The sequence below is a fragment of the Xiphias gladius genome, chromosome 1 (genome assembly GCF_016859285.1).
Source record: "Xiphias gladius isolate SHS-SW01 ecotype Sanya breed wild chromosome 1, ASM1685928v1, whole genome shotgun sequence".
Lineage (NCBI taxonomy): Eukaryota > Metazoa > Chordata > Actinopteri > Istiophoriformes > Xiphiidae > Xiphias > Xiphias gladius.
The window spans coordinates 29,683,840-29,697,014 of NC_053400.1; the positions used below are offsets into that span (position 1 = coordinate 29,683,840).

Here is a 13,175-nt window from a genome sequence, read left to right on the forward strand (position 1 = left end):
TTTTATGCGATACACAACAAAACGAAGTCTTGTTTGACCAGATGGCCACAACCATTTGTATTTATGCTGTTTACCACAAGTCAAAAATGGAATTTGTGTATTGTAAAATGGCAATTGGATTTCCAATTTGCCATTTTACAGACAACTAGTTGGCGACAACTTTCTACATTAAAACTTTAGTTTGGGATTTTTTACTGTTAGGGGAAAAACTTAAAAATAATTTTAAAAAAATTCTGTGACTCATGATTTACATTCCATCAGTTTTTATTGATTAAAGCAGAGGCAGAGAATCACCATATAGATCAATTGAAATACCCACTATGTTCATGCCTGACGTGTTCCAATACCTTGCTCCCAGTGCCGTCAAACTTCAATAGGAAAGCATTTGAACCTGAGGACGCTGATTTGACAGCTGCTCAATTGTGAGCTGTCCCACAGTGCTTTGCAGCGTACTGCCAGGTGCTTCCGGATCACAGGCATTCAATCTCCTTCAATCCTGAATCTGCCCTTACCATCAAATTTCATTAAATTTGAAGCAGGCCAGCGTGAAAGGCAAATGATTACAATCTGCTCTCCTGACTGAACTCCACTGACCTTTCTGCAACAAATGTCTCTTTAAAAAGCACAAGCAAATGTCAAACTATTCCTTCTTGTTCCACTGGGAGGGCTGAAGGGTCCAGTCCACACTGCTTCATCTGGACAGCGATGTCAAACAAGTAGTCGTAGCATTCGCACCTGCAAAATGAAGCAGTATTTTGAGCTTTGGAAGAGAAAAATACAATCTAAAGAATTTAAATCCGTTTTCTTTGTTACACATTCCCCCTACACAAATATATTGTTAGTCATAAACAGGATCAAAAAGGATAATATAGGGCTGGGAGGTAAATGCTCACATGGTCTTGGCTTTTTCCCATGACTCGCCCCAGACATAGACGCCATGTCGACGGACTAGGACTGCACACGAATCTGGATATTCATCCATTGCCCGAGCCATCCGGTCCTTTAAATCCTTCTCCTCGGGTGTATTTTCAATAATGGGCACAACCAGACTTTCATCATACCTGTGCGTATGCAGGGTACAAAAAGACAAATTACACCCAGGCTGAAAACTATCTGAGGCATTAACTTTAGCCATCAGAGTACTGTCAGATTTAGGCTCTACATGCCTGCTCTCAAAGCTTGACTCCACCGTCTACTTTACAGTTCTTCCGATTGGGAGGCAATCAAATCAAAGCAATACAGTGACTGTTATTCAGGCTTAGTATTGAAACTGGGAAAGTAATTTATCACGCAAAAGAGAATTAGCTGCTATTAGGTGAAAAGAACAAGCAATTTGAAGTTGTCACCTCAGATCCTTTTCACATTTTTTTTTTTTGGCCATTTTGTGGACTAAAATTAATCAGAAAAATGAATAATGTGAATAACTATTAGTTGCTGCCCTAATCCAGCAGGTTTCTGACTGGCTGCCTTATTCCCAGCTGTAAGCAGAAAAAAAGCACAACTACATTTCCTCATTTTATTCAGCTGCATCAATGGGTAACTAACTCACTGTCAAATCTGTAAAAACTTTAAAATGGTATTCCTATCTGACTTTCCAGTCAATTTGAAATTCTGAACTAAATCTCTTAAATGAAGACTGAGGAAATTTTAAATTATTTCACACAGAACCCGATTATAAGCACAAAAATAAAACTGAATAAAATGTATGAAACATCTTTGTAGGTAATCTGAAGAAAAAAAAAAAAATATCCAGCTACAATGCCTGTGTTGTACAGATTAACTTCTTAGAGACCCACATGTTTCAGCCTGTAATTTGCATCAGTTGTTGAGAAAATAAGACAAGACGGGGCACATTTATGTACGAAGAGATGCCAAGAAAGAGCTGTTCATATAGTCCGGATTTATGTGTAAAGACCAACCGAGCATGATGAAATTGTACTCTTCTTATGGTTAACTACCGTGATTATGCTTTTCTTAACCCTGATGAAGGCCATAAGCCAACAATGTTGGTTTCCACAGCAAAGCTGGCAGCTGCAATACCAGGCATGCTGGACGTAAAAGGTGTTCCATGGCAGGTGTGCCACACATTAATTTTGGACAAACTGTTTGATCCTCTACCACTTTATTAAACATTTCTATTATGAAAGCCAAGATACCTCCATAACAAAGACTATACAAAGCTCCACTTGACTGAGAAATGAAAATGCTAGGAACCTCTTTGGACTTCACTGATCCTTGCTGCTTGATTAATTACCGATAGTTGGTGCCTGAGGTGCCCTTACGAATCCCCTTGATCATCTCCTGGTGTGTTATCCTGAACTCTTTGCCAGGATACAGCAGTGTTGCCATGACAGCAGCCTTGGAGTGGGTGTGTATAACAGCCTGTGCCCCTGTATTTTAGCCAAGGACAAGCAGATTTTGATTTCTGAGTGTTGTCTACTGGTATTGTCTTTCTCTAAAGGACAACTGTAACAAGACAAAAGAAAGCATGTTGATTTTTAATTGCAATGCTTTTATTAAACAACTGTATCATATGAGTGTATCCTTGTCTTTTTCTATATTAAAAAAAAAAATTAATTAAAAAAAAAAAATCAAAATTTTCCTGAAGTTTATGTAAAAGCAATATTTCAATGAACCACCGATTCCAAATGTAAAAACCTATATTTTGTGGAAAATAATCTAACACTTTATTTGAGAGTAAATTAATCAAAAGAAAAATCGCATTTCATAAACCACGTGTATTGGAAAAGATGTGTTTCAAATGTAGTTGTTGAATAAAATGAGGAACAGAAGGAAACTATTTGTAAACTCACTGATTTTACGATTTTGTTTCCATGGCTATTAACCGCATAATTTCTGATGATAAAATGATGTTCCACCGTAAATGAACATAATCACAACAGTCGGGAACATGCATCCAGTTTTTCCATTTCCATTCAGCCTTTCAAACATCTGTATTTATATAAAAAGTATTTTGTTTTTCTTTATGCTGTAGTGCACCATGAATTGGACTAGAAAGAGTACTTCAGTGATTAATTAAAAAGATAACTGGTAGTATTCGGATTACTGATCAGTTCTATCACTCACTGACTTCAAACGATGTTTAGTATGGGCGTTATGTGTATGATTGAACTAGTGACTCACCTCTCATAGTGTAGGCATTCATAAAAAGCGGTGTACACTGGCTCTTCTTTAAGTTCTTCCAGGCAGGTGGACAGCTGATGTCCCTCTCCTCCACATCACAGACAAACATGTCTTCTGGCTGAGTAACACAAATATTGCAAAACAGAAACTTAACACGCTTATCCTTATCTGAATACTGCTAAATCAAATATGAGTCGTCATCTCTATTAAGAAGAACAAAGTTTCACACTGTGGCTAGAACTCGCTCACCTGTATTCTCTCCTTCTGGACGCCTGATGGTGCGATGTAGATTTGCTCTCTATGAGTTACAAAACATACAACGTGGTAGGTATTAATATCAAGGTAAAGCACAATAACAGTCGTTTTTGGAGGATTTAATCATGACGTAATGGAGAATTCTGCGAATCAAAGTTTTACATTTTGTGGCCATGGCCAAAAGACCTAATGGGGGAAAAAAAGCCTGAAATGAAAAGTAAAGAAATGGAGAATTGCAGTTTTAAACAGACATGAAGAATGATTACATTTTTATTTTACTGTTGAGACAGTAAACATTTCCCTATAGAATGTAGGGGATAAAGCCATTGTACTTTTTTTTTTATCTAGCAACAAACATACCAGATAAAGGAGTAGCCTATTGATTTTGAGTGCAAGGTTTGGTGAGGCTGCCTCAGGCTCTGAGTCATTTCTGAGTCAAACAAAAGCAACTGTGGGAAAAAAAAAAAAAAGGCTTCTAAACTTAAAATTCAGACCCGCACGGACAAGAAAAAAAAAACAAAAACAAAAAAAAAAAAACACTTATTTGAATTTTTTGTGTAAAATATCGGAAAACACTACTGTCTATTCGGTTTGCTTCACGTATTACCTATTTTCATCCACCTTCTTTTATCTAGACTAAGTGAATAAGTGTTAGAGCTCTAGATTCCTCAGCTGAACCATTAAAGCACCAATTTATAAAACAGTGTACAAGTAGCCACGTAGCCATGAGGATGATGTTGGGGTAACAGAATACTACTTAAAATGTCGTTTTTTTTTTTTTGAATTAAACAAAAACCTGACAACTAGAAAATAGTAGTCCCTCTGTCAAACACAGCCATTTCGAGGAATGATCCCCTACATATCTAATGTACTGCAGTTGAGCTTAGAACGGCTTATTTTATATTTGAATCTAAAAAGTATAATAATTTAACCAGATGAAAGGAAATGATCTCTTACTATGTTTTTCTATCTGAATAAAATCTCAGCTTACACGGAGCAGCAGTCAGTAAATCGGACTTGGTTTCATTTGAGGTTTCATCAAGTTCCCCTGTTGGTTCAAATGAATGTCTGCCATTCCCCATTTCAAGCAGGGATTTGCTAATGGTTGGAGCTTTCTTTGTAGCTGCCGTCCAAAACAACACAGTTCAAAGATGTTTGTAATAACCTGTCAAAGTCTTCAGTTTGAATTCTGTTTCACTGTGGCAAAATTTTGGCCTTTTATCTTCACCCTACATTTACACACATTGTCAAAACCGATTTAACTGACCTCACATCTGCCTCACTGCAGTTTTGTCAGCATAAGGATTTTCTCATAAAAAAAAAACAAAAAAAAACTCCACAGCGAGCTTTCAAATGCATTTTAACATGACTGTCAAAGATTTGCAAATAGAAAAGTTAAATGAAGGTGTGTCAATATGTAATTCAGGTGGAATGAAAACCCCTTTAGAGGCCTTTAAGCCGGAATCTAAGCAGCCTTTAAGTCACGATTAAGTGATTAAGAGTATAAAAATTGTACTATTTCTGATCCTCCACAATGTTCTGCAAGAAATTAATCTACATACAAACCCTCGTCTCAGACTGATCCCGCCGCCCGTCCCTGTCACCCATCCCAGCTGATAGAAAAGTCGACATAACTCAGGGATGAGTACTCGGGGATGCTCCTTCTCCTGTGACAGACGCAAAAACTGTCAACCCAATTATCACAGCGCAGGTTTAACGCTCTTTACATTAATCAATGTGAAAAACCTTTAAAACCACATGCTTCAATGTATGTGTGTTGTGACGTTAATGCTAATTTTTTGGGGGGTATTGGTGAACCAGTACCATGCCACTGTGACTGAAACGGGCAAACTGTTACTCAGTATAACCAGTGCATAGATTGCACTGCAAGTTTGGAGACACTAATTGTTTCTTATTGACAGCAAACCCCCTGAAAAGAACAAAACCGACAATAAATCCATCCTACTAACAAGTATTGCCTGGACAGCCAAAGCCTGATTATTCCTCTGTGCCATAGAGCTCCATTGTTGTCCAGAAACTATTAAAAACGCATCAGTGAGCCACACTGTTACACTGAGTTACCTGTTCCTTAATTATCATGAATACACACACTGTAGTTTACTTTGAGTCAGTTCCGCCTACACCATCCTCCCGCCTTAAATGTTTGCTAAAAAACCACAGTACCTACTATTTAAGGAAATGACTAAACCTTGAGAAAAAAAAAAATGTATATTCAACCTATTATTGCATACATGATTACAGCTACTGAAAAACGAGTTAAAAGCTTCCTAAAACCCCATAAAATATACTTTTTAGTTTCTCACTTTAGCAGACTTTTCTACAGCATGGCTTCTCAAGGTCCGGACCGAACGGCAAGTGAATCCGGACCCAGCCCATACCTCGTGCTACTCAATACATTATGAGGTGTAACATTTTCTATTTTGAAATAAATCTTCCACCGATCAATAGATTGTTAGTGATGTCGAATATACGGTGTAGCACAGGTTTATTCACAGCATTCACTGGTCCCAGATGAACGTGAGTTTAACGTCCCCATCTTTGACATCGTTGACTGCTGGAGAGTGTTGTTTGTTGTTGCTGCCGAGTTCACGCATTAGAGAGAGAATTTGCTATCAGCCCCTAAATCACAGATACAGGATGTGTCTCGTCTTCTCTAGTACACATATTCTTACAACTAGGTTGAACGTAGTTGTAAGAATATGTCTAATTCAGAAATATATATCTACTAACTGTCTGAGCCGTGTCTGCCTCGGTTTCGTGCTGGCCCAATCACAAGAGATGTGATGTGTGTGATGTGCCAAAACAATGCTGACAGTTGAATTAATTGCAACAACCATATATCGTATAGCAGCAGCCTGACCAATGCACATTTGGATCAGTGTCTCCCTCTGGCAATCACACCTTCTGCACCTAGGTTCAAACAACTGACTGCAGTCTAACAATGGCATTTCTCCCACTGGGTTCGAATGTATTTTGACTATCTTGCACCAAGTGTTTATCTGTCATGTCATGCTTGCCTGTCTCTCTGTGACCTCTCGACCTGCATCTTGGAAGTCGTTGCTGGTGCCGCACAAGGATGACATCTCCTGTGAGAAAAACCGTTGAACACATTAAACAACAACTGACAATGCCAAGAGAACATGTCTGGGAAATGGTTGCAATAACATTGATTTTGGTGTCATATGAGACAGGCTTAGTGCTGTTAAGTAACAATGAAAACAGCATTTTGTCAGTGTCTTATTTCCTCACTTGATTTATTCCCACAAGGAATCAGAAACTGGTGAAATAAGACAAGGAAGAATTAGTGGACTGATTTACTGTCCTCAATATCTCCTCTCCTTCCTTCTCCTCCCACACGTTAGTTTGCGAGAAGTTGTGTTTTGTTTTGATGGGAGGGAAAATCGGCAACGCTGCTAAAGAAAAATCTCATATGTCACTTTTAATTTAAATCTCTATTTATGCCAACGATTGCACAACGTGTAAGGGGGAAAAAAAAGTGAAAAGATATATACCTTTATAATACAAGAAAATGAAAAAGTGTACATCTTTGGAACTGCCTGTTAAATAGACAGTTCAAACAAGGAAACAACATTCTTTTGCATTTTGTTTGTGATTAGTGTGTCAGTTTAAACAGGATAGGTCTACTAAACTTTGGAAGTTTTAAAATGCACAAATACAAATAAACAAGCCACAACAGAGAGCCTTTCACATTCAAACAGTTTTCTGTGGGCTACCTGGATGAAGAGACGCTATTATTAACTGTACATTATGGTTGAACAATTAATCGAAATATTATCAAAATCTCAATATGGCCAAGCGCAATATCCACATGACAGGAGCTGCAATTTTTTGATAAAAGGTGAAATGTGTCGCTAAATACCATTATAATGAAACGTTGAGGTGCTAAAGAGATTGCCCGGGCCTACATCCACTCCAGATCTAAGGGAACATGCTTGTTTGGTACAGACCCCAGCTAAATCAATCAATCAATCAATCAATCAATCAATCAATCAATCAATCAATCAATCAATCAATCAATCAATCAATCAAATCACATTATCATCATTTCTGTGATTTTTTGAGTGAAAATGAAACCAAAAATTTTACAATTCCCACTAAAATTTTCACTCATATTGCAATCACAATATCTGTCAAAAATATCGCAATATGATTTTTTTTGCATATAGTTCAGCCCTACAGTACATTCAGTCTATATTTGTGATTGACTATCTGCAGTTTTAAGGGCTGGGTTGTGCTGCAGGAAGCTGTACAAATGGACACTTAGAGGGATCTTTCTAGCAGTGCTGACAGGTAAACAGTGTCAATTAGCTTTTGTGAACTTACAGTAAGCACTGACCGGTTTAGTTTAGGAGAATAAGCTTATGTTAAATATCTGCAGTATACATAGTTAGAATTCTGAATGTAAGGCTGAATGGAAGACTACAGGAGTGATGAATTTTGCAGTGCAAAGCGTTACTGCAACTGATAATCGTCACTGTCCCTTTTGACCTCACAACACTACAAAGTGCTAAATTTCAGAAAATGACTGGAAGAAGAGACATAATATTAGTGTCCGTTTGTACCTATAAGTTATTTATTTAATTGGTAAAAAGTTTTAGATTTTCTGCCTTCATCTGCAGTAGTAACATTATACTATATACCTCAACTCTTCTATTTGGGATGAAAAATTCCTGTCGCAATGGAAAAAAACAGACAAAAAGCTAAATAATTGTCCTCTTATGATTTTAATTTTAATATGACACGCTAAATGCATGTAACCATGTGTACTGTATTTCACTGCATGTTCTTTATTTGATTTGTTTTTATTTAGGCAAATTAACCCTCCCATACTGACCAGCATTATTTTGATAATCAATTACTAGTTTAATTCAGTTTTTAACATTAATCGGTTCCAGTTTCTCCGTCGTGAGGACTTTCTGCATTTCTCTGTTTCATATGATTTTAAACCAAAGATTTTTAGCTTTTTTTTTTAACCGTTGGATTGTCAGATTGTTCGTGTGACATTCGATTATGTTCTACTTTTCCTTTAATGTGTGTTTCCGTTTCCTGTGTCAACGGTTGAGCCATGTCCTGTCAACTGAGGCAGATGTTCTGTCTTTTGAGCCGAGGTTGTTTGAATGAACTTTACGAACTGATTCTGGCAAACAGATGCAGGCCTGAACTTGCTGATTATTGAACTGTTTGTCTAAACTTATGCAGTGCCTACGTGACCACAACTGTATTTAAAGACAGGATTTTCCTATTGACAGCGTCCAGTCTCTGAAACCTCTGTGGTGGAGAGAGACTGCACCCTATTTGGCCAAATAGTACTGAAGAACTCGTCTCTGTCTTTGTTTTATGATCATTGCTGATTATTGCTGGTTGTACACTTTAATTCATTTAATATACTGTATTTAATTCTTAGAATCACAGTAGACTCATTGTTGTCTTTACCTCCTCACCATAGAGGAAATGGTTTGCCTCTACAGCCAACATGTAGGCATTCACAATGAGTTTATTGTTTCAGGTTTAACCAAAAAAAAAAAAAAGTTAAGATTCAAGTTATTCAAGATTTTTGAACAAGATTGACTGGCAGGGTATCTTAAAACAAATGGACTATTGTGGACATTGAAATATAACCTATATCTTATGTCATTTGACTAGGGAAAAACATATGGATAGATGTTTTAGTTTAGGGCTGCTACTAATGATCATTTTCTTTATAAATTCATCTGCTGATTATTTTGTCCATTAATCGTTTCATGTTTGAAATGTCACAAAATTGTCAAACAATGCCAATCACGACTTTGCAGAGCTGAAGGTGGATTTTTCAACTGTATTGTTTTGTTTTACCAAAAGTCCAAAACCCACAAAATATTCAGTTTACAATGATATATGACAAAGAAAAGTGGAAAGTCTCATTTGAGAGGCTGAAATCTGTAAATATTTGGCATTATTTCATTGTTTTCCCTTGAAAGTTGACTAAAACATTTAATGAATTATCTAAAAAATTCTGTTGATAAACTGATCAATTTATCCACTAGTTTTTTTCAGCTCTTTTTTTAGTTAGCTAAGTTACAGTACTCATGTCATACTCCAGCTTCACTTTGTGCCTCATGTATTCCATGCCAAAGCTGTCTTATCATCTGAGCCTGTTTGAGTCTAAAATAAAAAATAATCATAAGCTGAGGCTCTAAAAAAAAAAATAGTGAAAAAGAAAAGAATTATATGAAACGTAACAGTATGATATGGCATATTTAAAGTCACTTTCATCATTCACTTCTGGATGGAAAAGTTTATATTCCACCTCAAATATCGACAGATGTATTGCCTACAGATCAAGATGACTACAGCCGATGAGCACTGCTCTAAGGAGAAGCCACTTTTTACTTTTTGGTCATGACTTGTTATTGGTGTTTTAGCACGTTGTGTTTTACACAGATGAGGCCTGTTAAACTCTGCTGTAGCTGCTCTGAAAATACCATACACGCCAGAGCACATATGTGGAATCAAGTGGCACTCGAGACTGAATTATGCACATTTAAATTTCAACAAAAGACCGCATTACGTCCTTTTTTTTCATTAGGTGGATCTATTTCAAGTTATGTTGTTGTCAGTGAGATCATCTGATGTAGTTTGAAGGTTGGGTTGGAATGAAAACTTTACATTTTATAACAAACTTGCACAGAACAACTGACATCTTTGATTAGACATAAGAAACTCCATTCAATTCAATAAATAGGCTCAATGTTGCAAACATGTCACTTAAAACTAAAGCATAAAAACTTTTATCGTTTGTTTATCTTGCTCCTTTATAGACAATTGCCATATGTTACATGTGGCAAACACGCTCACAATGGAAGAAATTGCTTTAGATTTAACCCTAGAAAAGAAGCTAAAATTACAGAAATTAACTTTTTTTGATGGGCAAAGCGGCAACGATTAATTGTTTAGTCTATCAAAAGAAAATTCATCTGCAACTATTTTGACAGTCGATTAATCGTTTACGTCATTTCTCAAGCAAAAATGCCAAACTTTTGATGGGTCCTGGTTCTCAAATGTGAGAACTCACTACTTTTTTGGTCTTACATAATAATGCATTGAACATCTTTGGGTTTTGGCCCATTAGTCAGACAAAAAAAAGACATTTGATAATGTCACCGTGTGTTCTAAGAATTTTTAAAAACATCTTATTGTATTTATTTATTTACTGTACTCTATTTTTCTTTTTAATGTCATTATCCTTTCATACGACGTGACTGTAATTTCCATGTACAATCTTTAATACTTGGGCTGTGACAGAAATTCCTATTAATTAATTATTTTTTGGGAAAAATTTTTTTTTTTTTTCATTGTTTTATGATGTTATAATTAGCTGATTAACAGGCGAATTAATCGATGATGAAAATAGTCGTTATTTTCACCCTTACTGGGCAGTCTTACAAAAAAGTTGACCCAATTGAAATATATCCAATATAGAAATATAACCTATAAAGCTTACGTCGTTGACTGCGGCAGAATATATGGTTAAAATGTTTTATTTAGTCACACCCCGAAGTCATTTTAAATTTGAGCAGTGAGCACTCATTAAGTTGCTGTTGTCTCAGTCTTGTAGCATAAAAAGTCTGCGCTGTTCCCTCATAAAAAGTCAGAAAACGCGAGTTAAGTTCTGTGCAGCTAGCCGGTGCTAACCTTGTCTCCGCTCTAACAGCAGTTGGACTAACTCTGAAAACAGGTTAGTTTAGCTCGCAAGCTTGTTGTGTTGCGGCACGACTGAGGTAGTTTCACACCTGCTCGTAAGAGCAATAAAATATGAATGGAGGACATAACTACTTACCTTATTTAAGTTGTGAAATCAGTCTGCTGTTAAAACTAAGATGCGAAAAACAGCTAACGCTGCTGCTAGCCCTGCGTCATCACCGTGCGACACACACAAACAGACCACAGGATCGTCGTGGAGAAGTCTGTCCCCCTTTCAGATGGCGTCTCCCGTGGGTTCGTGGTTGAGGTTAGGTCACGATAAGGCGAGGTAGAAATGACTGGTTGGGGTCAGAGAAGGCATCCGGGAAGACGACTGGTCGGGGTTAGACGTAAGGTTAGGCTCAGGCTCAGGTTAAGGTAAAGGGAAACACGTATTGACGAGGAAGCAGAACCCGACACTACACCGGGGCTGAAACGTGTCTCTTAACCTGTCTCTATTCTAGGCTATGTGTCGCTCCTGTCCTTACTACACATATCATGCGGGCATGCCATCTGTAGTCCGGGTATTGAGAGGTATTGCGATCATTTACTTAGGTCAAAGGAGCAAAAACCATACTATAAAAATCCTCAACTCCTCCATTCAGATGTTCACTCAAGCAAAAGTCCAGAAGTAATGGAAACAAAATGTATTTAAGTATTAAAAGTGAAGTCCTCATAATGCAAAATGGTCCTTGTCAGTGTTATACTGTATATTAGAAGGCCTATGCATTAAAATGTTAGTACTTAAATGTAGTTGGTCGAGGTGGAGCTTTTAACTGCTTTATATACTTTTGTATATAAAGCAGTTCATTTGTGTTGCCTACTTGTGTATTTGAAAACATAACAATTTGCTCAGTTTCATAATATGAGGTTTTGTATATAAAATCTTAATCTGAAAAGTAAACATTAACGGTAACTATAGTTATTAAAATGTAGTGCAGTACTGATGTAGCATGAAATGCAGATTTGCAAGTAAAGTAGTAGTACCTTCAAACTGTTGAGTAGCCTACAATTTGTATATATATATATATATATGTGTGTGTGTGTGTGTGTACAGTAAACGATTTAGGCACTAAGAGTAAAGTGAGAATGATTATATTTTTCAATAAAATCACTATTCGCTCTGAACACCCTTTGCCTTTAAAAGAGCACCAGTTCTCCAAGGTACATGTGCATACAGTTTTTCAAGGTACCTGGCAGGTATTACCCCTTATCCCCCACCGGATGCTAAACTGCATTTAATTGTACTGCTACTTACTGTGTGATAATAAATGATAATAATGTTAAATCCAATCCACTCCAGCCTCTTATCTTACTCTCCCATAGTATCCTCAGTGTTCCACATTTAGGCTCTGTTCAAAATGTATAATCCCAGTAATGCCATCAGATCTAACATCATACATTTTATCAACATTCTGCATCTCTTCATTGACTTGATAAATCCTCTTTCCGCTTTACGTCAGACTCTAGGTTGTACCTATCAACATTTCAAATAGAATAAACTTTATAGTCAATAACGCCAATGATTTTTGGCCAAGTATGTTGTCACATTACTCTGGTTTTCAGTACCTCTCAATACGCTTATTCACGGACTGAAAATTTACGCAAATATAAAGCTAAACAAAGATACACAAGCATAAACCAATGGCTGTTATACAAAGGCAACAACTGGACAACAAACATCATACAGGACATATGCTTTTATGGTGTGCTCCATACACAGGGTTGTGGTACCAGTAGTGCAAGAGAGCATGGTTGGGCAAAGCATGCTGGAATAAACATTTACATGATTACTTCTTGACCTGCATTGCTTTGCGTAATGTCTGCCTCTAAATAATGTAAATGACGGAGCCCCGTTTCCCCCCTTTTTTTCCCCCTAAATCCACCTTGATGTCGAGCTCATACGGAAATCTAATATATAAACATGCTATAGGCTGTATGTGTGTAAACATATTTGTTTTGCATATATACTGTGCTATATGCAAAGTCAGTCATAAATGTACAAGAGGTCTATT

General features: G+C 36.9%; 1 protein-coding gene across 1 annotated transcript; it reads right to left on the bottom strand.

Moving 5' to 3' along the window:
• Window positions 1–246: 246 nt before the first annotated feature.
• On the bottom strand, window positions 247–11,643 carry LOC120793886 (APAF1 interacting protein). The gene is made up of 8 exons (XM_040134342.1): window positions 11,258–11,643; window positions 6,438–6,506; window positions 4,966–5,066; window positions 3,394–3,442; window positions 3,145–3,262; window positions 2,255–2,390; window positions 894–1,061; window positions 247–735 (listed from the first exon to the last, which is right to left on the bottom strand). The coding sequence occupies exons 2-8, from the start codon at window positions 6,501–6,503 to the stop codon at window positions 636–638; spliced, it is 738 nt and encodes a 245-aa protein (XP_039990276.1). The 5' UTR covers window positions 6,504–6,506; window positions 11,258–11,643; the 3' UTR covers window positions 247–635.
• Between the last annotated feature and the right edge of the window lie 1,532 nt (window positions 11,644–13,175).

Bases quoted from the DNA above. Each gene is read 5' to 3' on its own strand.
- LOC120793886 (XM_040134342.1), bottom strand. From the start codon at position 6,503: ATGTCATCCTTGTGCGGCACCAGCAACGACTTCCAAGATGCAGGTCGA. The intron at 3,443-4,965 runs GTTTGTATGTAG...TGTAACTCATAG, and splicing joins GGGATCAGTCTGAGACGAGG to AGAGCAAATCTACATCGCAC. The intron at 736-893 runs GTGAGCATTTAC...TTCATTTTGCAG, and splicing joins TGGGAAAAAGCCAAGACCAT to GTGCGAATGCTACGACTACT.